This window comes from Bidens hawaiensis, unplaced genomic scaffold (genome assembly GCF_021521415.1).
Source record: "Bidens hawaiensis isolate Kalapana, Puna unplaced genomic scaffold, B.hawaiensis_p1.1 tig00012729_1, whole genome shotgun sequence".
Lineage (NCBI taxonomy): Eukaryota > Viridiplantae > Streptophyta > Magnoliopsida > Asterales > Asteraceae > Bidens > Bidens hawaiensis.
The window spans coordinates 380,115-402,866 of record NW_027492054.1 but is presented as its reverse complement, the minus strand read 5'-3'; the positions used below and the strand labels follow the sequence as shown (position 1 = coordinate 402,866).

General features: G+C 35.2%; 2 protein-coding genes across 2 annotated transcripts; one reads left to right on the top strand and one right to left on the bottom strand.

Annotated features, from left to right (window-relative positions):
- Nucleotides 1-10,240: 10,240 nt before the first annotated feature.
- Nucleotides 10,241-12,533, bottom strand: LOC143542036 (low affinity sulfate transporter 3-like). Its single transcript, XM_077034708.1, has 5 exons — nt 12,468-12,533; nt 11,645-11,838; nt 11,318-11,397; nt 11,142-11,218; nt 10,241-10,697 (listed from the first exon to the last, which is right to left on the bottom strand). Exons 1-5 carry the CDS (start codon nt 12,531-12,533, stop codon nt 10,545-10,547), a joined length of 570 nt encoding a protein of 189 aa, XP_076890823.1. The 3' UTR covers nt 10,241-10,544.
- A 3,895-nt stretch (nt 12,534-16,428) lies between these two features.
- LOC143542012 (sulfate transporter 1.3-like) lies at nt 16,429-21,534 on the top strand. The gene is made up of 13 exons (XM_077034687.1): nt 16,429-16,745; nt 16,920-17,266; nt 17,473-17,521; nt 17,988-18,195; nt 18,595-18,775; nt 18,851-18,916; nt 19,342-19,455; nt 19,589-19,705; nt 19,972-20,385; nt 20,465-20,655; nt 20,805-20,890; nt 20,957-21,033; nt 21,133-21,534. Exons 2-13 carry the CDS (start codon nt 16,946-16,948, stop codon nt 21,274-21,276), a joined length of 1,968 nt encoding a protein of 655 aa, XP_076890802.1. The 5' UTR covers nt 16,429-16,745; nt 16,920-16,945; the 3' UTR covers nt 21,277-21,534.
- Nucleotides 21,535-22,752: the final 1,218 nt, after the last annotated feature.

The window sequence follows — 22,752 nt, the reverse complement described above, 5'->3', positions numbered from 1 at the left end:
CCCACCATGTGCCCGCTCAAGCTAGCTGTCTCATTACACTCACCTGCATGCATACTAAAAGTCAGCTACGCTGAGTGAGTTCTAGTTAATCGGACGCCACACAATACATACACATACATACATATCCGAAGATACATAGCCATACTCAATCCGTTACCCTACTACCGTACATACATACATATCCACAATCACTAACCTCAGTCTACCGAGAGTACGTTCATAGTCTGCCGTCTATACCTGTACTCAGGGTCGTGAACACGTAAAAGGTCCGCAATCCTTACCTATGTTCACCATTCATGGTACGTGCAAGGTCCGCAGTCCTTCCCTATACCATCCTACATCCACAACACGTACAAGGTCCACAGTCCTTCCCTATGTTGCAACCTAATTCATAGCACGTACGAGGTCCACAGTCCTCCCCTATGCTACCACAATACAATTACAGCACGTATAAGGTCGGCAGTCCTTTCCTATGCTGATGCCTATCTATATATGTATAAGGTCCGCAGTCCTTAACTACGTTGTCGTCTATTATCTGTAACACGTATAAGGCCCACCGTCCCTATCTACGTTTACATCTATCACCTATATCACGTATAAGGCCCGCAGTCCTTAACTACGCCCTCACCTGCCAAGTCTATGTCCAACAGAAGCTTAAGGGAATTGCCATCCTAACTTACTATGTCGAACGTAGAACTCACATATCATTCGTGTACCTGTATACACATACTTCATATATACAATAATTACATTATAACATAAGAACACTCTAGGCGTTCTTCACCTCATTCATTTATCGTACTTCTTGTCGGTCCGTGCAATATCCGAAGATCGTTCACGTCCCGACAAGCATTCATTCAAAACGATCATACATCATCCATTTATAACATTCATATCTTTGTTTACAACCTGACAGTACGCGCAATATCCGAAGATCGTTCGCGTACCTACAATCAATCATTCATATCTATCACATATATCATATATGGCATACACTTACCACTTAAGGTAAGTGTATTAACTAATCACATCGAGTATGCACACAGCCCCGAAAAACATAACAAGGAATGGGGCTAGAAACTCACCTGAATGCGGTTCCTTTCTCCGTTTATCGTGGTTCCTCTCTTTAACTGTGTTCTGCTAACTGTATATAGGTTACACGTATCAATTAACTACTACTACTCATGTTGTATTTCTATCTTTATATAACCCACAACGAACGGGGGTCCGAGGGCAGCGCCCCTGGCAGCGGGGTTCTAGGGGCGGCAGCCCCTAGCAGGGTCCAAGGGGCAGAGCCCCTGGCTGGGGTCGAGCTGCTAGGTCAGCTTGGAAAAATTTTATTTCCATTAACTGTCTTAACACATTTTTCATTAGGTTTTTAATTTATTTTCTAATTTGCTAATTCCAGCGAACTTATCATTAAGCGAACTTAACAATAAGCGAACTTAGCATAGGCGAAGTTGTCATCAGGCGAACTTAAGCATAGGCGAAGTTCTCATCAGGCGAACTTAAGCATAGGCGAAGTTCTCATCAGGCGAACTTAGCTTAGGCGAAGTTCTCATCAGGCGAACTTAGCTTAGGCGAAGTTCTCATCAGGCGAACTTAGCTTAGGCGAAGTTGTGCAGCAGCCGCCGCTGTTCGTCCTTAATCCCCAAAATCGTCATCGTTTCTTAACCAAACAAATCGATTTAGGTATCAACGGAATCGTCTAAGCAGCGCCTACAAACCCTAACCATTCAATCGTTCAAAACATCGGGTTTACAGGCTGCGATTCATGTATATACATACGGGTTTTTCATGCTAACGATTAACCTATCAATCTGAAATCAATTTTCAGTAAGTTTGGCCTCGTTGGATTCGTTTTTACCATACTAAGACAGATCCTATGATTTCAAGATGAATCCGAACCTAATTAAATGATTTCCGATCCTAAACGTACCTTAAACGAGTCGAACACGAACATGAGCTGGTCTTTGATGTTGCTTTGGTCCGTCACGACGATCTAGCACCAACAAGCTCGGGTTCTCGTCTCCGGATCTTGGTTCGGGTTGTGTGTGTGTTTTGGGTGTGTGTAGGGATTATGGAAAGATGGAATGGGAAGTTAGGGTTTTAGGATGGTTTAAGGGGGTATTTATGTCCCTTAAAGCCCATGGACCTAAGGCCCATCCCACCATCTTAATCCATGTAATTACCCAAGTCCATGATTCTTTCTATATTTAATATTAATTAAATATTAACACTCGATTTTAAATCATGGACTTCTTTTATTTATTAATATAAAATTCGGGATGTTACACAATTTCCGTTTTATATTATGCGAAAATCCAAGAAACCATTATCAATCATTCAATTGCTACTAATGGGGTGATGCTCCATTGCCAAAGGCAAATCCTAAAAAACACCTAGGTTTGGAGGGGTAGGTATTGGGTTCAAATCCTATAGACATCAAAAACTAAAAGAAGTTATCCCTTAAAAAAATTTATTTAATTGCCCATAAACAATTCCATATCAATAATTTATATAAACAAATAAACAGTTACAATTTTAAGTAAAAGTAGAAGAATACCTAAATTGAACAAATAGAATTCAAACTGTGGACGAAGGAGTGAGGGAATGAAGGAGCACTGAACGTTGGCTACTCGGTTGCAGCATGCAGGGGGTCGAGGCAGCGTGGGGTGTTAGCCACGATTGAATGGAACTTTGTTTCGTTGAATGATGATGTCCGACTTAAACCAAACGTTTTATAAGCATAAGGGTAAAACAAACAAATGGTTTTATTTAGTTTGTGCTTAAATTTGGTTGGGCTTTAATTGGTTTCGGATTTTAATTTGGTTGGTGTCACACCCCGACCAAAGGCGGCGGAACATGTCGGGGTGCAACGTGATTGGACAAATACACAAGATATTATTAAAGTGACAATGTTTAATCAACTCATTTATTTCATAAAATCAATAAACAACAGATCTTGTTCATACAAAACAAATTGAATACATGCAAACAAATATATTGTTCGTTTTACTAATATCCTAATAGTCTTGATAACGTTTTCTCCAAGTCCTCGAGTCAATTATAGTCAAACCTGTAACATTGCATAAAATAAAGTTTATCAATACAAATGTTGGTGAGCATTTTCATAGTTTTGAACAAATATGTATATAATAAGAAATGCCACAACTTGTATACGAAACATTAAATAAAAGCAATAATTTGGATAAAATGAGGTCGCTAATAAGAATACATTAGCGGCACCGTCTATAAGAGAATACCAAATGGATTCGGATTTCATGAGGTCGTTAATAAGAATACATTAACGGCACCGTGCTATAAGAGAATACCAGATAGTTCACGAATTTATGAATCAACCAACCAAAAGCGGTAAACACATAAGCATATAAGCATGTAAGCATAGAACACCAAATCTAGCATTTATTTTAAGACTCAAGTATAAAACATTTGGTTTGAATAAGTATGCAATATCACCCCAAAACGGAAGATGGAAAACGGGGGATAAAAGTACTTACATTCAAGTAACAAACTTGATTTGGTAAGAATGACGAGTAACCGGAATGATGAGGTTTAACGAGAAAAGTCTAAATGAAAAGTAGTCTTGAATTGTAATGGTTGTCTAGGAAGTCTTCAAATAAAATAAATGATAATAAATGCAAACCATTTAAAGTTTAAGGTTTAAAAATGTAAATATTTAATAAATTGTAACAATAGTCCTTTAAAAATATAAGTTTGCTCGAAACCGGGTTAAAGTATATAGCACTTAATATTTACTCAACCCATGTTAAGTAATAAGGTGGGTAAAACTGCGAGAATGCAAGTCCCTTTGTAATTTAGATACTAAAACGGGTTTTAACGAGTGTTTCGGGTTGTTGGTTCGGGTCTTGATAATTGGTCTAACCCAAAGTCAACTTTCCAAAATAATAGATGTTATGAGATAACTCAATAAAATTTAATAAGACTTAACCAAGTATGTAGTTCTATTGTTTTAGAACTAACAACGTCTGTTAAACGAGTTTTTGGTTTTGTCGGTCCAAACTTTGTTATGAGATCAAGTTGGATCCAACATTTCCAAGTACTTAAAAAGATAATTAAAATCAGTTTATAAAGTATTTTTAAAGATTTATACAAGTCTTGATAGCTAAAAACACACTTATGTGTCTTAAGCGAGTGAAAATCGGTTTAGTTCGGTTTTCATCTCATAATAAGTTCATAGATGGTTTCCACATGCCCAAATATCAAAGAAACTTGTAAAAATGATTTTAGAAACTTAAATATAACAATAAGCATGTTTAAACAATTATTTAAATAAAACTAGTAAACAAAGTTCGGTTTACGGTCTAGAGCTATTTACGGTCAAACCGAGGCTAGACTCTTAGAACCCATAATCATGGAACTTGTAAATAAACCAAAATGAGCAGAAGTTAAGCATGATTAGTATGTATAAACAAGTTATATATATATATATATATATATATATTAAGGACACGAAGTCCTCCATGAAGTCTTGCCTTACAAGGTCCGAAACTTAACCAACCTGAGCTGGATAAGTAACTACCAAAGGTAACAAGGGGTGTATATTATATATATGTTGTACCACCGTATTCAAGTGTCCGTAAGACTATATAAGTTAATTAGAATGAAGGATTAAACTCAGTTTGACTTTTGGAAGTCAAACCTTCAAGAACACATAAATAACAACGTTGAATCTTTGATGTTTGAGAGAGATTTTGGAGATGTAGCAGGGGAGAATGAAAGGAGATGGTGGTGTATATATAGGGTAAGGATATAGGTCAGATATGGGTATAAATATCAAGTAATTACATGCAAAATGGATCATGACAAGACACAAAACAACAAAATTCGGATTGCTGCAGGTCTGAGGCCGCCACGCGCGGCCGCCCTTGCCTTCATGGCCGCTGGGCGCGGCGCCCATGAGGGTGGGTTTGGTCAGCTCGTCTTGTGTGGTTCATTTTGCGTCCCGTAAGTTCGTTTTTTGCTGTAATTTGATCGTTTTAAAGGCGTTTTCGAATCCGTAAAAGGGGTTTTTTCAAATTGAACATGTGGGAATGATTTAGTAATATAAAATCCAATATTTTATATATTTGAAATGTTCGGAATATAAATCGGGTCGTTTACGTGATAAACGAATACACAAATGAATAAAAATAGAACTCGAAATTGATGAATGTCACAGTTGGGTTTTAAACAAACAAGGGTAACATTATATTTTTTTCAAGGGTAATGATATACGAAAACCGACCTAAACATATAAAAATTTGTACTGCCGACGAAAAGTTGAGTGGTACCAGAGGCTACCCCTAGTAATATACAAGGTCCGCCACTGCCCCGCGGAGCTTTTTTCTAAAAACAAACACTACCTTACTATACGAGTATAAGGATATAATCTCAAGTACCATGAAGAATAACTTAAACTAAACATTTCTTTCATCCAATATTAGCTCATATATGAAGCGAATGATATAGCAAGCCCTTACTAAAAGACGCTTGCTACAGAATTTAATAAGAGAGCTTCCCTTGGTGTGGAATCTAAAATATAAATTAGTCAAATTGACATATTTAAAATAAAGAAAGGAAAATAAAGTAGCTAACACTCGCATAACATATTATGGAAAAAATTAACATATCTAAAATATGTTTATTTGGTCATTAAACCTAGCGGGTAAAAATCGAGAGTTACAGTGGCAAGTCGAAATGAAATCGGACAGTATATGTTACGTTCATTATGGTATAAATACGTTGGTAAAACCGACACATTAAAACCTAAAAAATAAATTCGTCAAATTAACGTATAAAAAATTAACATATAAAAACAATAAAATATTTGAAACGATGTTTAATCGTTCAATAAAAACCGAGCGTGGCAACGGTGAGTTGGTAAAATTTGAGAGTTGTCAGTTGCGGCGGTTAGTCGATGCGAATTCGGTCGGTTTCTGTTACGTTTGTTATGGTACCTAAACTAAAACAAAGGATTCGGTAAGACCAAGGCATTGGTAAAACTTGAGCATTGTCGTCCGAACGTAGAGGTGGTGAGTTGACACGAATTCGGTCGTTGTAGTTTACGTTTGTTATAGTACCAGAACAAAGACAACATGGTCATTAAAACCACGGGTTGGTAAAAGTAAAGCCCGAGCGTTTTCGGTCCCACGCGTTGGAGTGTTGAGTCAATCATCTTCGGGCGTTGCTAAATCCTAGGCGTTAATGCGATAAATCGATGCGAGTTCGGTTAATTTCTGTTACGTTTATTACGATATTGAAATAAAACAAGAAGTATACACAGATAAGCTTGGCCCCATGGCATTCCGTCGTTTGGTCCAATCAGTACCATTACAAGGATTTATACATGCTTCACTAGCTCACTTAATACAATTATAAAGAAAATTGATAGAACTAGAGTCTAGAGAGCTTAATTAATGTTGATTTCTTTACCAACGAGCGCACACACCTTGTAGGCTTGTACACCTATTACACTTCTAAAATAACTACATGTGTATTGTGTATGATTTGAACACTTAACCAGTTGGTTAAAGAGTACACTACATAAAAGTTCAAGTGACTCTAGTGTCACATTTGAACATTTTAGTTACCATTTTAAGGAAATTGGTTAGAATTATGAAACCAAAAGGCTTGTGGTTTAGCCAGGGGCGGATCTAGGGTGTATCCAGGGGTTGCCCGGGTTACCCCTCAACTTTCACGGAGAAGTGCAAAATTAGTGCGATTTTTTTCTTTTTCTCGGTTTTATGTACTAGGTTACCCCTGAGCAAAAATTAGGTTACCTTTAAAAAGTATTGAGATGAAAACAGAGTGAAATAGCCGGATTTTTCGTTTCATTATTTCTGTTTTGTTGTCATTGGGCTCTGCAAAATGCTTCGTTAGTTTGAGAAAGATGATGAACCCGACCTAATACTAATATTGGGCCTTTTTAAACCCAGAGCCCATTTCATTATAAAAAAAATAAAGTGTTTAAAAATTAAAAAATAATGGGCCTTTCTCGATAGGTAACAAATATTTTATTTATTTGTTAAACAAATATTTTTTTCTCATTTATATATATGTTTATCATTTTATTCAGCTTCGTAAAAAAAGTACTTTTTATTTACTTTTAAAGTTTGTTTAGTTTATTGTTTATTAATTTTGGAATAAGCATTTAGTTTTTTTAAATATTTGATTAATATTTTTTTATTGTTCAGAGGTTATATTTGACTAATGTATTTTATGATTTGGAGTATAAATTTATTTTTTTTAAGTGTATTTTTAACAAGTTATTTACTTATCAGTTTGGTATTTGTTATTTTCAAAATATATATAATTTATCAAGGTTTTAAATACCAATTTGATATTAAGATAATGTGAAAAGAAGTTCAGATTTTGATGTTTGTAATACATTGTTTAGTAAAACAAAGTAGTCGTCATACAATCGAAAATATAACAAAAGTTAGCACGGGCCCTTTGATTAACATTTTCTGGTTCCGTCAGGGGACATACGTTAAAAAATTAGGTTACCCTGAATATTTATCCTAGATCCGCCACTGGGTTTAGCGGTGTTCCTTTCAAGCGGTTAGGTGCTCCAATCCTATATTCGACAAACATATAAATTTAGGTGTATGTTTAAAAAGTGTTAGTTGACAGTTCTAAAGAAAATCAATGTCCCGATATAGTTTAGTTTCGTAATTAGAATAGCCATTGAAAAAAAAAACATATATTACATATTTTCGTATGTGAAAACATTTGACATCTATTTTTTAGTATTTAATCACTAACTCATTAATTAATGTTAATACTTTGCTAACCAATTAAATATATTTAATACGATACTATAGGGTAGTGGTCCATTGACAAATAAAAAGTCTTTAAACACGTATGTTTGAAAGATGATGTATTGAGTTTAAGTCATACATGCGATAGTTTAAAAATAAAATCACAGTTTAGAAAAAGAATATTTAATACAATAAATTATATTTCATCTTTATGTTTTCTTCCCTTTAAGACACATCCGTAATTTCAAATTATCGGCATATAACAAATTGGATTAAAATATTTTTGTATTTTGACCAATTGTGGATTACATCACTGGTCGCTCGCATATAAAAGTATGTAATTTTTAGTTCCAAAAAAGGATGTAATTTTTGAGATTTTCAATAAAAGAATTATCTTCTTTTGGGATTTCTTTATGCTAAAATGTTTATTATTTTCTTAAAATAATACACTTTTAAGACCTTGCCCTTTTAAGACAAAAATGCCCTCACATGCGCCTCACGTGAGGGCATTTAACTGTGTTTTTCTAACCCAGTTAGCGTAAAGGACATAACGTGTAGAAAAAAAAAGTTTAAAGTACACCGCCTGCAAGGAAACTTAGAAAAGGACACGAACCGGTTTTTGGCTTTTTTTAAAGGACAAAATTTGTAATTCTGTCTTTTTAATATGCTAATTGCCAATTCTAACACCAAATTTTGTCCAAATTAGTAATTACAATCCAATTTATCATCTGTTGTTATTTATTTCTTAGAATCTTTGTTAAGCATTGCACATTAAAACTTTTAGTTGAATACTTAAATATTATTACTAACAGTTGAATGTTAAATCGAAAGCTAGAAATATAAATTTATGTAAATATTGTTTACACAAAAGATATAACTTAAAATAAAATTTTTAACTCTGCCAACTATAAACGTGTAACTTTATTGTTGTCGGTATGACGGTCTCTAACCCGGGTAAAGGATGAGAGTTTATATAAAAAAAAGTTTTTGAAAAAGCCTCCAACTTAATAGTGGCCTCCTAAAACCTTGGGCCGCCACTGGTTATGATGTGTAGCATTTGTGTTCGACACTAGACTTTATCGAATTGTGAGAGTTGAGTTCATATTTGTTCACGTGTTATTGTTTGGCTGTGTTAATTACTGTTTGACGAGTTATAGTATATAATGCAAGTGTTAGTGCCATAGCTAGCTTAGTTAGGGTAAAGACAATATGTAGGAGTTTACATATATAATATGTGCCCAAAGGTAGTCAATAAATTAATATAAGTTATATCTATGTAACTAATGAAATATTTATATTGCACATCTAGATTAAAGAACTTGTTAATCATACTTGAATAAATTATGTTTAAGCATTTGAATGAGCATTAATCACACAGGCATGTGATATGCGTTCGTTTTTGTGTGATTGATTTGGGTTTGATCCAACAAATGGTTTATAGTACGCCACCGGATGGTGCCAATTACCCAAGTTAGTTTAGTTAAGGATTAGACACTTGGTGTGTAATTACATGGATTGTGTTTAGGCCAGTGGTAGGATCAGTACAAGCGGCAGAAAAAATGCCTAAGAAGTCTAAGAGCATCTCCATTGCTTTGTTTAGTTCTGATGTGGCAATGTCCACTTTTTTGAACTGGACAAGTGAAGAATGGAGGTTGATGTTCAGTTAATATTCATTCACAATTCTAAATGCATGTGAACATTAAAAAGGTGGGCCCCTTAGTTAATTAATATTATAAAAGTATTTGAGTTATAGAAAGAAAATATAAAAGTATGTGATTATGTGGAATACAGAGGTGTTAAAAAGTAGATGTAGTGTTGGAGGAAAAATAAGAGTTTTTGGTGTTTGAAAGCGAATAAGTGGAAATTTGATGTGGCGTGTTCAGTTTGTATTTCCTCATCCACCATTGTGGATGCTCTAAGTTAAGGAATATAATTATCCGAAAGTTAGCGACAAAAATTTGTTCCCACTTATAGACATCCAAATATACTGTGCAAGAATATTTTCATCTGAATTCTAATCTTAAGGTTGGTGATAGAATACCAAGAGAAAATCCATCAGAGTATGTTCACGCAGACAACAAAATGCAGACTACACGCTTGATAGTTCCTATCTAATACGTAAGTATTGGTCTCCTTTTCTTGGTTAGGTTATCTGTTAGAAGTCGCTAACAACGTAACAATGAGTGTGGCGTCGGTGATTAACTTCTTTTTTCCCTTATAGTGTGCTGTTTTCCTGCATAAAACTCAAGGGACAAATGATAGACTGATTGATGCGGTGCTCCAAACGGTCCTATATTTTGTAGAACGATAGAATTGGGGACTTTTAATCAAAAGAATCAGAAATATTAACTTTGGCTTGATTGATTTGTTTTCCAAGCATGGCTTGTTCCCTTTCTCTATAATTATGTCCATACTGCTAGAGTTTATCTAATAATCAAATCTATGACTTTATGGCACTAAAAAAAGATAATGTAATCTAGTGGAAAAATACAAACTGTAGGCAAAGCCTTTTTCATTACATTTTGTATAATATTATTTTATATGTTGCACAAAAAGGGAAATACAGTGCACCTGGTTCATGATAATCAAGAACACTTGGGGGGCTCTTCAAGATACCCATTGTTTTGTTTTATTTATTCAACAATCAAGCGAAAACAACACAAACTATTATATTATACATAATTGAAGTCCATTCATACATATTAGATGAGTTTAGGGATCAGCCTCATTCTTTAGAAGCCGGATAGATACAAGCGTTGATCAACAATTGCCAGGACCAGTGATCTTGGAACCAACAAAGGAATCGACGGCTTCACAAACAGTGAGGAAGATGCAGTCTCTTCCAACTTTATCTACGAATTTTGCTACCTTTAGCTTGTGAATCACTTGCCATCTTGGACTGGCAATTGCTAACTGCATCAATAGTTAGAATGTCATCCCAAATATCACCAGAATTTACAATGAAAATGTATATATATATTTTCTTTGGTGAAAACAAGTTTCCTATTATTATTTTTTTAAAATTTTTAATCATACTTTTAAAAAGTTGTGATTACATGATCCTAAATTTGGAGTTATTTAAAGCTTTTTTTTTTTCATAAAAATGCGGCAAAACGTCCAAACATCTCCTCATGATCTCTCTTGGGTATGTAGTTAGCTTTAACTAGTCTTTTATATTTGTAGGTGAAGCATCTAATTCGATAGTGACTGAAGTTAGTAACACCTATATTTTTCTTTAAGGCATCACTCACTGTGTAAATATTAGTGGAGTGGCTTAATTAAGGCTTGTGCTTGGTACATAAACTCACTTTAATCACTGTAAAAGAATATTGTTGAAGTTGGTGATTAGAATCTTACTTTGATGCCTCCTGAAAGCAACTTCTTGTTGATTTCTTCCAATGCTAGAGTTCCGGCATAATCAATGTTGGTGACACCTAAAATTACCGAAATATTAGTCAATGAACAAATCAGGAGGCTTTGATCAAGAAACATAGATATAGTAATGTTATATAATATGGATGAAGTTCACTTACTAGACATGTCAAGGATTATTCCATTGATTGGTCTTTTTATTGCTTCTTTTCCGTTCTCTTCGGCTACCCAATTCAGTATCCTAAAGGATATTCCAAGATTAGTACTAACAGATATCAGGATTGCTTATAGAAACAACTTTTCTCGTTCCATTTTAAAATGATTTCATTTGAGGGGTGTTTGGGATTAATTATTGAAGCTGTTTATTTGCTTATATGTATGTATGCAAAATAAATTGAGTTGAATGAGGATATTAAATTAGTTGCTTTTCTCAAAATCATATAGCATTAATCTATGAGTTTTTTTTTTCACATAAATCAAATATATACCTGTCTCTGAGGGGATTTGCATTTGTAAAGCAAAGCAAGCCAGAATTGAGTCGAATTATTAGAACGCCTGGAACTGCTTGCGCGACAGGATACTGATCAACTTCACAGAAGATATCTGTTCCCGGAAGCCTCCCTAGTTCTTGCACACGAGGACGTAGGGCGTTGAGAATTATCTTAGCAAATGAAACAGCAGCCTGTCATTAAAAAACACACAATTATTAAATATTAATCAAATATATAAATTGAATCTTTACTCTTGATATATATTAATTAGTAGCTATTTGTTTTTTTTTAAGAAAAAGGATTTGAGTTGACCATACTCCAGTAGAAGGCATTGATTAAACAATAAACACCATAACTGATTTTCTTTTGAAAAGATGAATGCATATTGAATGATGGAACCCAGGTCAACTTGGAAACTGTTTACTTTTTATCGTTCATTGGGGACCTTGGTCTATTTGGATACAGTGCTACACTATTTATTCCCATTGATTATGATTTATGCATCCAACAATCAGAAGATAATATATTATGGTTTATGTATGGTCATGGAAACAACTACATTTTCAGTATTCACTCTATTTAATAAGTGGACTGTCACATTCATTAAGGCCCTAAACTTCTTGGTTTATGAACTTTTTTAGTTTTTAGAAAAAATTTCTTAGAAACCGTGACTATATATATGTTTAACATGTATATTACTTAGATCTATATGATTGCCACTTGCCATCACAAGAAGGAACAAATTTTATGATGATTCAGAAAGAACATGTGATCAAGTTCTTTCTTAATTTCGATTAACGGAAAACTATTTCTTAAGTACCAATGTGTTCATCTTCATCATGCCATCATGGTATCGATATATCTTTAGTTGTCTAATTAAGAACATCTAGATACAACAATTATTTTGAAAGTAAACAAATATATAGAAATTAGCTTAGTACTTAAAGGTAATGAATGCTTACCGCAACCATAAGACCCATCTCTACCGAAGCAAATAACACACCAAAGAAAGCTCCGGCACAAGCCAAGAAGTCGAGTTTGTCAACTTTCCAGATATTATAAGCTTCGGTATAGTTTATTAATCCCGGGAGTGCAGATAAGATAATCGAGGATAGTATAGCAACAGGAGTGTAATACAATAGCCCCGTTAAAAATTGTAGCATTATGAGCACGGTGATGGCCATGACTACATTAGAAACCGCGGTTTGACAGCCAGCAAAAAAGTTAACAGCAGTACGCGAAAATGAACCTGAACAAATGAAATGAAGTAGAGCATATAAGTTAACTGATTTTTGTCCTTCTTTTCTACCTTTTCTGTTAGTTAGGATGTTTCCGTTACGCCACAGTTCAGTTTCGCAATAATAATTAATTAATGTACCTGTGGCAACATAGCAAGAAGACATGGAGCCAGCAATATTCATAAACCCCATAGCTATCATTTCTTTATTCCCATCCATATTATACCCCTTGACTGTAGCAAAAGACCTGCCAACTGCAACAGCTTCCTGTAAAATAAAAATGTATATTGCTGTCAAAATTCAATAAAAAACCAAAACTGAATCTAGTAGTCTCTACTCTCTACTAGTTCACTGATGGAACGTTGGACTTGTCTCAACAATAGCTCAATATTACTGTAAGTAGGCCCAACCCAAAAAGAAAAGCACAATTCAATTTAATTAAGCCCAATCAAATTCATTTGGCTCAATAACATATAGTTAACTGATAATTAGTTAAAAAGAAAGAAATGACCAGGTTGTAGGTGATAAATATTTGTTAACTTGTGGGTAATAAACTAGGTAGCATGGTAGTTGTATATTATTTTGATCCGCTTGTGTCTATTCCAATTTAAGATATCATGTTGTAACAATAAGTTGATGATTAATTTGGATTGTGATTTGAATTGCATGTTAACCTTCAATTGTTATGAGCGAGAAGCCTAGAATCGAATGGGTATGTTTAAAACAAAAAATGGGTATCTGAGTTGCAAACAAAGTAGCTAGTCCGATTTTGTTGTTCGCTATGCTGATCTTGGAGTCCTATGGTGAAATCTCACTTATCTACATTGAATCCTATGCTCGTTAGCGTATCCTAGCTTACCTCTACGTTGACCCCTATGACAACATCGTAGGTTATGATGGGATGACTTAAACTAATTTGGTTTGGCTAAAAGTTGTAAGTTTTCATGTTTTGATATTGAGACATGCATGTATTGCATATACATGTTCTTATACACTTGTTATACTTACTAATGGTGTTGTGTTGGATTAAAGTGAAAGCTTCTGAATGGTTTTAAGGAAGTTTAGGATCAAGTGCTCGAAATTGAGTTTCAACACACATCTTCAAGTTAAACTTCCATTTTATAAGATGTCTTGGTCAAGTATTGTTTTCAATACAAAATCTAACGTTGTAAGTGTAATGTGTAGGTATTTGCTTAATGAAACCTAGTTATGATGTGGTTGTCAAAAAGAAAAATTTTGGTACCTATTTTCTGCAATAGAGTTATTTTAAATTTGTGGTGTTACAGTTAGAACATAGTTTAAACATGTATTTGAATTTATTGCTTAGTATGTGACCGTATGGGATCATAGTTTAAAGACAATGTTGTTATATTATTGTGTCTTGGATTGTAACGTAAAGTAGAAAGAGACATATGGGTTGGACTGAGACTAATAGTGTAAAGAGAACCTTGGACATGCCAGACCTCCTATTCCTCATATTCACTTACTCAAGGTGTGGACACATATGTTAGGCGTAATCGCTTGTTGTTGATTCTTTTTTGCATGGTCCAATTCCTCTAATTCAGATAATCTCTGGCTCTATCGAGATGAAATCGTCAATGCGCAGGATTGTACGATGCACTTAGAGGCATCAAGTGTAAGTTGGGATTGGATTTAGTAGGTTTGAATTTATCATGGTTTGAGATGTCTACCTAGTAGTGGAGGAATTTCACTTGGGTGCTGAAAGAGACGTTGGGAAATGGGAACTATGCTCCTAAGAGGACAAACTCATAGTATGACATGGTAAAATGGAAAACAGGATTGTTGGTCTCACGCATAGCACCAAATGGTTCTACTAAAATACATGTTGGTGGTACTTGAATTGAGATAACTATGTTGGGTGATTAGTTCGCCTCAAGGATAACAACGGGCTGACGTGACGGGTATTTTGTCGGGACATGTTTCATATCAGTGCATGTTTTGGTTGAGGATGGGTTTCGGGTCAGAGCGAGTTTCGAGTTATCACGGGTTTCATGTCGGGACGAAACTCGCTTCGACTCAAAACTCGATTTGACCGAAAAGTCGTCACGACTCGAACCCATGTCGAGCCAAAACCCACGAACGAAACCCGTCCCAACATGAACGTGTTCTGACCCGAAACCGTTCTGACCTAAATCCATGCCGAGTCGAATTCCAATCCGAACCGGCCTGAATCCCATGTCGACGCAAACCAAAATTTGACATTACAACATTTTCTAAAGAATAGCTATTTTAGTCCCTGTGGTTTGTTGATTTTAATTCAAATTGAGTCAATAATGTTTCAATTTATTATGATTTCTGTCCAGTTATTGTTGCGAAAGCTGAAAGAAAAAAAAAGTTTAATTACCAAAGTTAAGGGGCTAAAAGTTAAATACCTAAAATTAAGGTGGCAAAGCTTTAAAGAACTAAATTATATATAAAGGCTAAAGGGTAAAAATTAGAAACTTAAGTGACACTAATCTAAAAAACTAAAGTTTATTCGACACTAAAAACCACCGGCAGCCTTCACATCCTCCATGTGCACATCGGCCAGTTGGCCACACAACCACCATTCAATTTATATTGACCGAGTCCAAGCCCGTAATAACGAAATCTAGCATACAAGAAGGTCCAACCAAAACTTTGTGTATAAAACCATGATACATTTTTAACAAGTGGTCAAGTGCATTAAGTTGAACTCAAATACATGTTACATGTAGTTTTAATAATAATAATAATAATAATAATAATAATAATAATAAAGATATACTTAACTTTCATTAATTTCAAATCAAAACCACAATTTCTAAAGTTTTAAAACACGTTATGCACTTTTTGTCTCTGACTTCCACTTAGGGCTGTGTAACGGTTCAGAACTGCGAGAACCGAACCGAAACCGAAAATGAGTGAAAAATAGAACCGGAACCGGAACCGGAACCTATTATAACAAACCGGTTCGGTTTCAGAACCGCTAAATCCGGTTCTCGCTAATCGGTTCTGGCTAGAACCGGTTCGATCATTTATTTATCAAATGAGTTATGCAAACTTTGCAAATTGCAAAACAAGTTTATACAATTGTATGTCTTCTTTCACGGTAAAACTAATTTAGATTAGAACATGGACATCCGTTATATTTTTTATTAAAATCTAAGTGTTGAAGTTAAATAAATCATTAGCAACGATAGATTAATGGAAGATCATATCATTTTATATTAAATTACCTTGATAGCTTAAATCAAAATTGACTATGGTTGTTAGTTCTTGAACGTAAAGAAAGAAGATTTGAATTAAAAAATGATTGAATAGATGCCGGTTAATAAGTTACTCTGGGGATTGGTATTTATTTAAAACGTTTTGAATATTCCGGTTCTTCGGTTCCAAGTCTAGAACCGCCGGTTTTACCTGGAACCGAACCGGAAACCGTTTAATGCAAATTATGAGAACCGAGAACCGAACCAGTACACACATTAGCGGTTCTGAGGCACCGGTTTTGTTCCGGTTCTGACGGTTCCGAACCGTTTTTTGCTCACCCCTACTTCCACTCCAATTCCATAGTCTCCATCAATCTAATCCGTTGACCCAAAAATCAAAAATCGTCGCTAATTTCGTCCCTACAATATTTGACATTTTCTAAATCATTGGTCCCAAATCTCTTGCTTCCACACATAGTCCAATCCGATCTAATCGAAACCAGAAACCCCATGACTCATATGTACCCATTTAACAGTTTCAAATCTCTTGAATTTGTATCCTTTTTTGTCACAATATCGTAGCTTGGATTTTATTCGTCGCTAGTGAAGTCAATTTAGGTACAAGTGGGTGCCATGAACAAGGACGGAATTCGAGCTAGATTTCCGTAAATGGTAACGTAATATATTACCCTTTATTATTTACTTTTTTAATTGTTTTTATATGGTTTTTTTTAAAGTGTATTGTTATTTAATTTAAAAGCATCAACCATCCATGGTGGTTAACAAATTTATATAAGGACGTAAATTATGATACTTTGTTTTTCTTGAACTTGACGACTTGTTCAGATTTTTATCGTCAAAAAACAGAACAAATGCCTGTTCAAGACGACAAAGATCTTGACATGAACCCGAAGATTCTTCCGGACGGTCAATCACCGAGTGTACCTTACATTCACCAGATTGGTGCCCCTCCAAAGCCAAATCTCTTGAAGGAATTCAAAACCACAGTGAAAGAAACATTTTTTGCTGATGATCCGTTGCGGTCCTTCAAAGATCAGCCAAAATCAAGAAAGATCATCCTCGGTGCACAAGCGATTTTCCCAATTCTTGAATGGGGAAGAGACTATAATATCAAGAAGTTTAGAGGTGATCTTATTGCTGGACTCACTATTGCTAGCCTTTGTATTCCTCAGGTACTTTGTATTACTTCAAATACTTTGTATACTTTATTATACCATTTTTTTTAGTCGGGTTCTAACTAAAAGCGGCTTTTCTATCTTCTGTAATAGAGGAAAGATTCGCCTTCATCTTATCCTCGTTAGACCCTATTTTATGAGTGAGAATTTACTGAGTGCCTTTATCTGTTTGTTTAATTAGACATATATTTTTATTATTTCAGGATATTGGTTATTCAAAACTTGCAAATCTGAAGCCACAATATGGATTATGTAAGTGTTTCCTTCATACGTTTGTAGTTCGGTCTGTTAGCAGGGACGACTCAACCTCTTCGGAGGCTTAAAATCATTTTTAAAAATGGGGCCTTTGTAAAAAGAAGTTATCTTGCTTTCTCTCCAAATAAATCAAGATGTTGTCATCATTTTTTGAAACATAGAAGTACTGCAGTTCCTTAGACCTAATTCAGTTTAAATGGTGCTCAAATCACACACATTCATCCAAATCCCAAATGTATAATTATTAACATTGTTTTAAAATTGGACGCCTTAGGAAGTGGAGGCTTAAAGCCCTAGCTTCATTTCGCTGTCTCTAGAGACGGCTCTGCTTGTTAAGACTAATAATGGTGCACACAACTGCAAACACAAGAACAAATTGTGTGCATTATGTTCTGTATGTGATTCTTTATTTATTTATGGTTGAAATGATGAGTATGAAATTCGACGTTCGACTCTTATGCAGACTCGAGCTTTGTACCACCTCTAATCTATGCATTTATGGGTAGCTCGCGTGATATAGCTATTGGGCCAGTGGCCGTGGTTTCATTGTTATTGGGGACGCTTGTTCGGAATGAATATGATCCGAAGACCGAAACGGATGAGTATCTTAGGCTTATGTTTACAGCTACATTTTTTGCTGGGATAACTCAAGCTACTCTTGGAGTTCTTAGGTAACCGAAAATACTTTCTTTTGTTTTATATTACCTGAAAACCATTTTTTGCGGGGATTTTTCACATACGAATTACACTAAAAAATAAAATTAAGGTGGGTCCCCCCCCTCTCTCTCTCTCTAAAGGGTAGGTCCGCTTCTGACTCCACAGATAAATATCTCACGGGTATTAGGTAGGGTATAAGACACAGATTTACAATCAGATGCATGACTAGGATTACAAGTACCTGTCTCTTTGCCGGTCATGGTTTTTGGTGTGTACACACACTACATATTGGATCTTTAGCAGTGAGATGAACCAATCTTATACAAGTTATAAGATCAGTTAGCATAAACATTACTGACTATTGTGTTCTAAGCTAGCCTAATCTAGTTTCTAACAATGGTTTAAATGATCAGATTGGGTTTTTTGATAGACTTTCTATCGCATGCGGCTGTTGTCGGTTTTATGGGCGGGGCTGCGATCACCATTTCCCTTCAACAACTCAAGGGCTTTCTTGGAATCAGCACTGAACATTTCACGAAGGAGACCGATGTTATATCAGTAATGAAGTCGGTCTTTAAATCCGCTCATCATGGGGTGAGTTCTTCAATCTCATTGTCTATGTAAGTTTTGTGAAGGTTGTATTAATAATAGAATTGTTGCATTTTGTAGTGGAACTGGCAGACAATTGTCATCGGAACAAGTTTCTTGGCTTTCTTACTTGTCGCCAAGTACATTGTAAGGCATCGTGGTTATTAGGGCCACTAAATGGGTCGTGTTGGTGGGTTAGCTAGTCAAACCCAAACACAAGATGAACCAAAAAATATTGTTGGGCACACCATGAACTCGAATATGACACGTGTATTCGTAGGTTGACATGAGCACGACTCTAAAAATTATTTAATTTTTTTTACATCTTAATACTTTCAAATTCTAAATTTACATATATATATTTTTTTGTAAGCGGTTATGTTTATACCTTGCCAATTTATCTTGAAAGTTTTTTGACACAAAAATACCCGATTCCCGAATAGTTTAATTTATTATAGAATACACATTTTTAATAACTACACAAAGTTAGTAGGGTTAACATGAACACAATCCATTTAGCTAAACATAGTAAAGTCGTTCATGCAAAGTCTCTAAATATACACATGAAACAGGGGAAGAAGAACACGAAACTCTTTTGGGTGCCCGCGATAGCACCTTTGATCTCCGTTATCTTATCGACTTCCTTCGTGTACATCACCCATGCCAACAAGGAAGGTGTTGCAATTGTAAGAACATGGTTTTGACTTTCATGGTCAAACTGTTTGATTTAGTTTTTCAAATTGTACAAAAATAATTTGTTACAAGCAAAAATCACCAACTCTGTGAACAAAAATTAATGTTCCTAATTTGTTTTGACAGGTAGGAAAGATTGAAGAAAGAATCAACCCTCCCTCACTTGACAAAATCTATTTTTCTGGTGACAATCTACTTAAAGGATTTAGAATCGGCGTCGAGGCAGGCATGATCGCATTAACGGTTAGTTTCTAGCCCAAAAGATAATCATTTTTCACATGTGAAAGAGTTCAAAGAAACAAAACAATTTTGTGGAATGATATTTTTGCATATTGAATAACTTTGGACATCATTTTAGAGTATTTACAATGGAAAATATAATGATAAATCTAACCAACTAATGATATTGATAACATTTTAACAACTATCCTTATATCAAATAATAATAAGAATAATAGATAATAAACTCGGCTATAAATGACATCTAATCTTGTTCCTTAATCTGTCAGGAAGCCGTTGCAATCGGAAGAACATTTGCATCAATGAAAGATTACAAAGTAGACGGAAACAAAGAAATGGTAGCACTCGGGACGATGAATGTTGTCGGCTCAATGACATCATGCTACATTGCAACGGGTTCGTTCTCTCGGTCTGCAGTTAACTATATGGCCGGATGCCAGACCGCAGTTTCGAATATTGTGATGTCCATGGTAGTATTATTAACTGTCAAATTCTTAACACCTCTTTTCAAATACACCCCAAACGCGATCCTAGCTTCGATTATTATATCGGCTGTTATTGGGCTAATCGACATCGATGCTGCAATTTTGATCTGGAAGATTGATAAGTTTGATTTTATCGCGTGTTTGGGTGCGTTTCTTGGTGTCGTTTTTGACTCAGTTGAGACGGGTCTTCTGATTGCTGTAAGAATTAAACCGTTTTAACTGTTTTGTTGAATCTTTAAGCTCGGTTTGGAAACATTTTTACGGTTTGTTGATTCAGGTTGCGATATCTTTTGCTAAGATTCTTCTGCAAGTTACACGCCCACGAACCGCAGTTCTTGGAAAGATTCCAATGACCGAAGTTTACCGGAATGTTGGACAGTATCCGGAAGCGAATAAGATTCCAGGTGTTTTGATTGTTCGCGTTGATTCTGCTGTTTATTTCTCGAACTCGAATTACATCAAAGAAAGGTGAATCTTTTTCACAAACTTGGATTATTGTGATGATTTTAACAATTATTAAAAAATTCACGAGTTAAACACAACACTAACCCAAGCCCACGAATTTCGTGTTAAGTTCATGTCATGTCAGATATTCACACACCAGTACTTTATTGCAGGATATTAAGATGGTTAACTGAAGAAGAAGAAAATCTGAAAGCAACATATCAGCCCAAGATTCAATTCTTGATAGTCGAATTGTCACGTAAGAATCTCGAAATCATGTTATTTAAGTTGTCTAAAGTTCTCATATCTTGTTGTTTAACTGCAGCGGTTACTGACATCGACACCAGTGGAATCCATGCCTTCGAAGAGTTACACCGGAGCCTAAAAAAGAGAGATGTTCAAGTAAGTAAAACTTTACGGGGCAATAATATACTCAAGGACATATAGTCTAATAGTCACATAGGACTTATAATAATAAAATTTTGGTTTAAATACGTACAGCTTGTTCTTGCGAATCCTGGCCAACAAGTGTTAGACAAGCTATACGCGTCGGGTTTCCCTGACTTGATTGGCGAAAACAAGATTTTTCTCACGGTTGCGGATGCGGTTCATACATGCTCACCAAAGCTCCACCAAGATGTCTGAGTTAATCAGAAAGTGTAAAGTACAAGAAACTGATAAAAATAGCCCAATAAATACTCATGTAGCTATTTAAAAGGGTCACACATTCTCAAAGATTCAAGTCAAAACATAGATATAGAAATAGCCGATTAATAAATATTTGTTTCTGCCTTTTGATATGATTAGAAATGTAATGTGATAATTATATACAAATAAATGTTCTCAATATGTAGTTATCATATAATATGCATGGCCCAAATGGCGCCTCATTTTGCCGGAGAAGTCTCAACAACCCGTCGGAGTTCGTGAATTGGTTACCTCTACCAGAATTGCGTCGATCCTCATACAATGCGAAATTTTCTAGACTGCCTTTTTCAACTAGTACAACAAAAACTAGTAATTGCTTTGAACTTATACATTGTGATGTATGGGGGCAAATGTCGATTACCTTCTTTCACAAAAGCCAACTATTTTCTTACTATAGTCGATGACTCTAATCAAGCCACATGGGTTTATCTCCTTAAACATAAGTATGAAGCTAGCACCTGCCTCATTCATTTTCAGAAAATGGTGCAAGTTCATTTTGAAAAGAATATTAAAAGGATTAGATGTGACAATGGGTGGAATTTACTTCCAACAACATGCTCAAATTTTATGCTAAGGAGGAGATCATATTAGAGACAACTTGTCCACATACACCACAACAAAATGATGTTGTGGAACGAAAACATCGACAACTCTTGGAATTTGAAGCCAGTTTTGGGGTGAGTGTGTCCTAACGACCACTCACATCATAAAGCGACTTCCTCCGATGCGCTCAACAACAAAACACCTTATGAATTATTATATAACAAAAAAGCTGAATATGAACACTTTAAGGTCTTTGGTTGTCTCACGTATTACCAAAGCACGGAAACGAAAGGAGATAAGTTTGAAGTTAGAGTGAGGCCCAAAATATTTTTCGGCTATCCGTCGGGCACAAAGGGCAACAAGATCTATGATCTTCAACGCCAAAAGATCACTATAACAAGAGATATAAAATTTATAGAGGATGTTTTCCCTCTCATGAAAGTCAATATACCTAAAAATGAAGAATAAGTTTTTGTTTGGCCTAAGCATTGGGATGATGATGAAGCCGAGCCTACTAAACAAATTGCACAACCCACAAAACCAATTATAAATACCACAAGTGAAGCTTAAAAGGATGGTGACATATTCAATAACCCAATATGCAACAAGATGAGTCCTTGGAAAATGAAAATGTTCCATGGCCACAAACAGAAGATATGCGTATGCAAAATCTAGAAAGAACAAACAATGTGGACATCCCAAACTCACAAGCATAGGATGTACAAGCCCAACTCCAGAAAATGTGAATGTTGCATCTGGCCTTGAAAACTTTAAACCACCCAAAAGAACTAGAAGTAGACGACCTATCTCAATGATTATGATGTGAATTTGCCCCCATCTATAAACCTTGAGCAAGCATCCCCTCGCTCC

Excerpts from the sequence above, each read along its gene's own strand:
- LOC143542036 (XM_077034708.1), bottom strand. The coding sequence starts at position 12,533 with ATGTTCTTAATTAGACAACTAAAGATATATCGATACCATGATGGCATG. Across the intron at positions 11,398-11,644 it reads GCAAATCCCCTCAGAGACAG|GATACTGAATTGGGTAGCCG; the intron begins GTATATATTTGA and ends AATATCCTTTAG. Across the intron at positions 11,219-11,317 it reads AATAATCCTTGACATGTCTA|GTGTCACCAACATTGATTAT; the intron begins GTAAGTGAACTT and ends CGGTAATTTTAG.
- LOC143542012 (XM_077034687.1), top strand. The coding sequence starts at position 16,946 with ATGCCTGTTCAAGACGACAAAGATCTTGACATGAACCCGAAGATTCTT. Across the intron at positions 18,196-18,594 it reads GCTACTCTTGGAGTTCTTAG|ATTGGGTTTTTTGATAGACT; the intron begins GTAACCGAAAAT and ends TTAAATGATCAG. Across the intron at positions 18,917-19,341 it reads TACTTGTCGCCAAGTACATT|GGGAAGAAGAACACGAAACT; the intron begins GTAAGGCATCGT and ends CACATGAAACAG.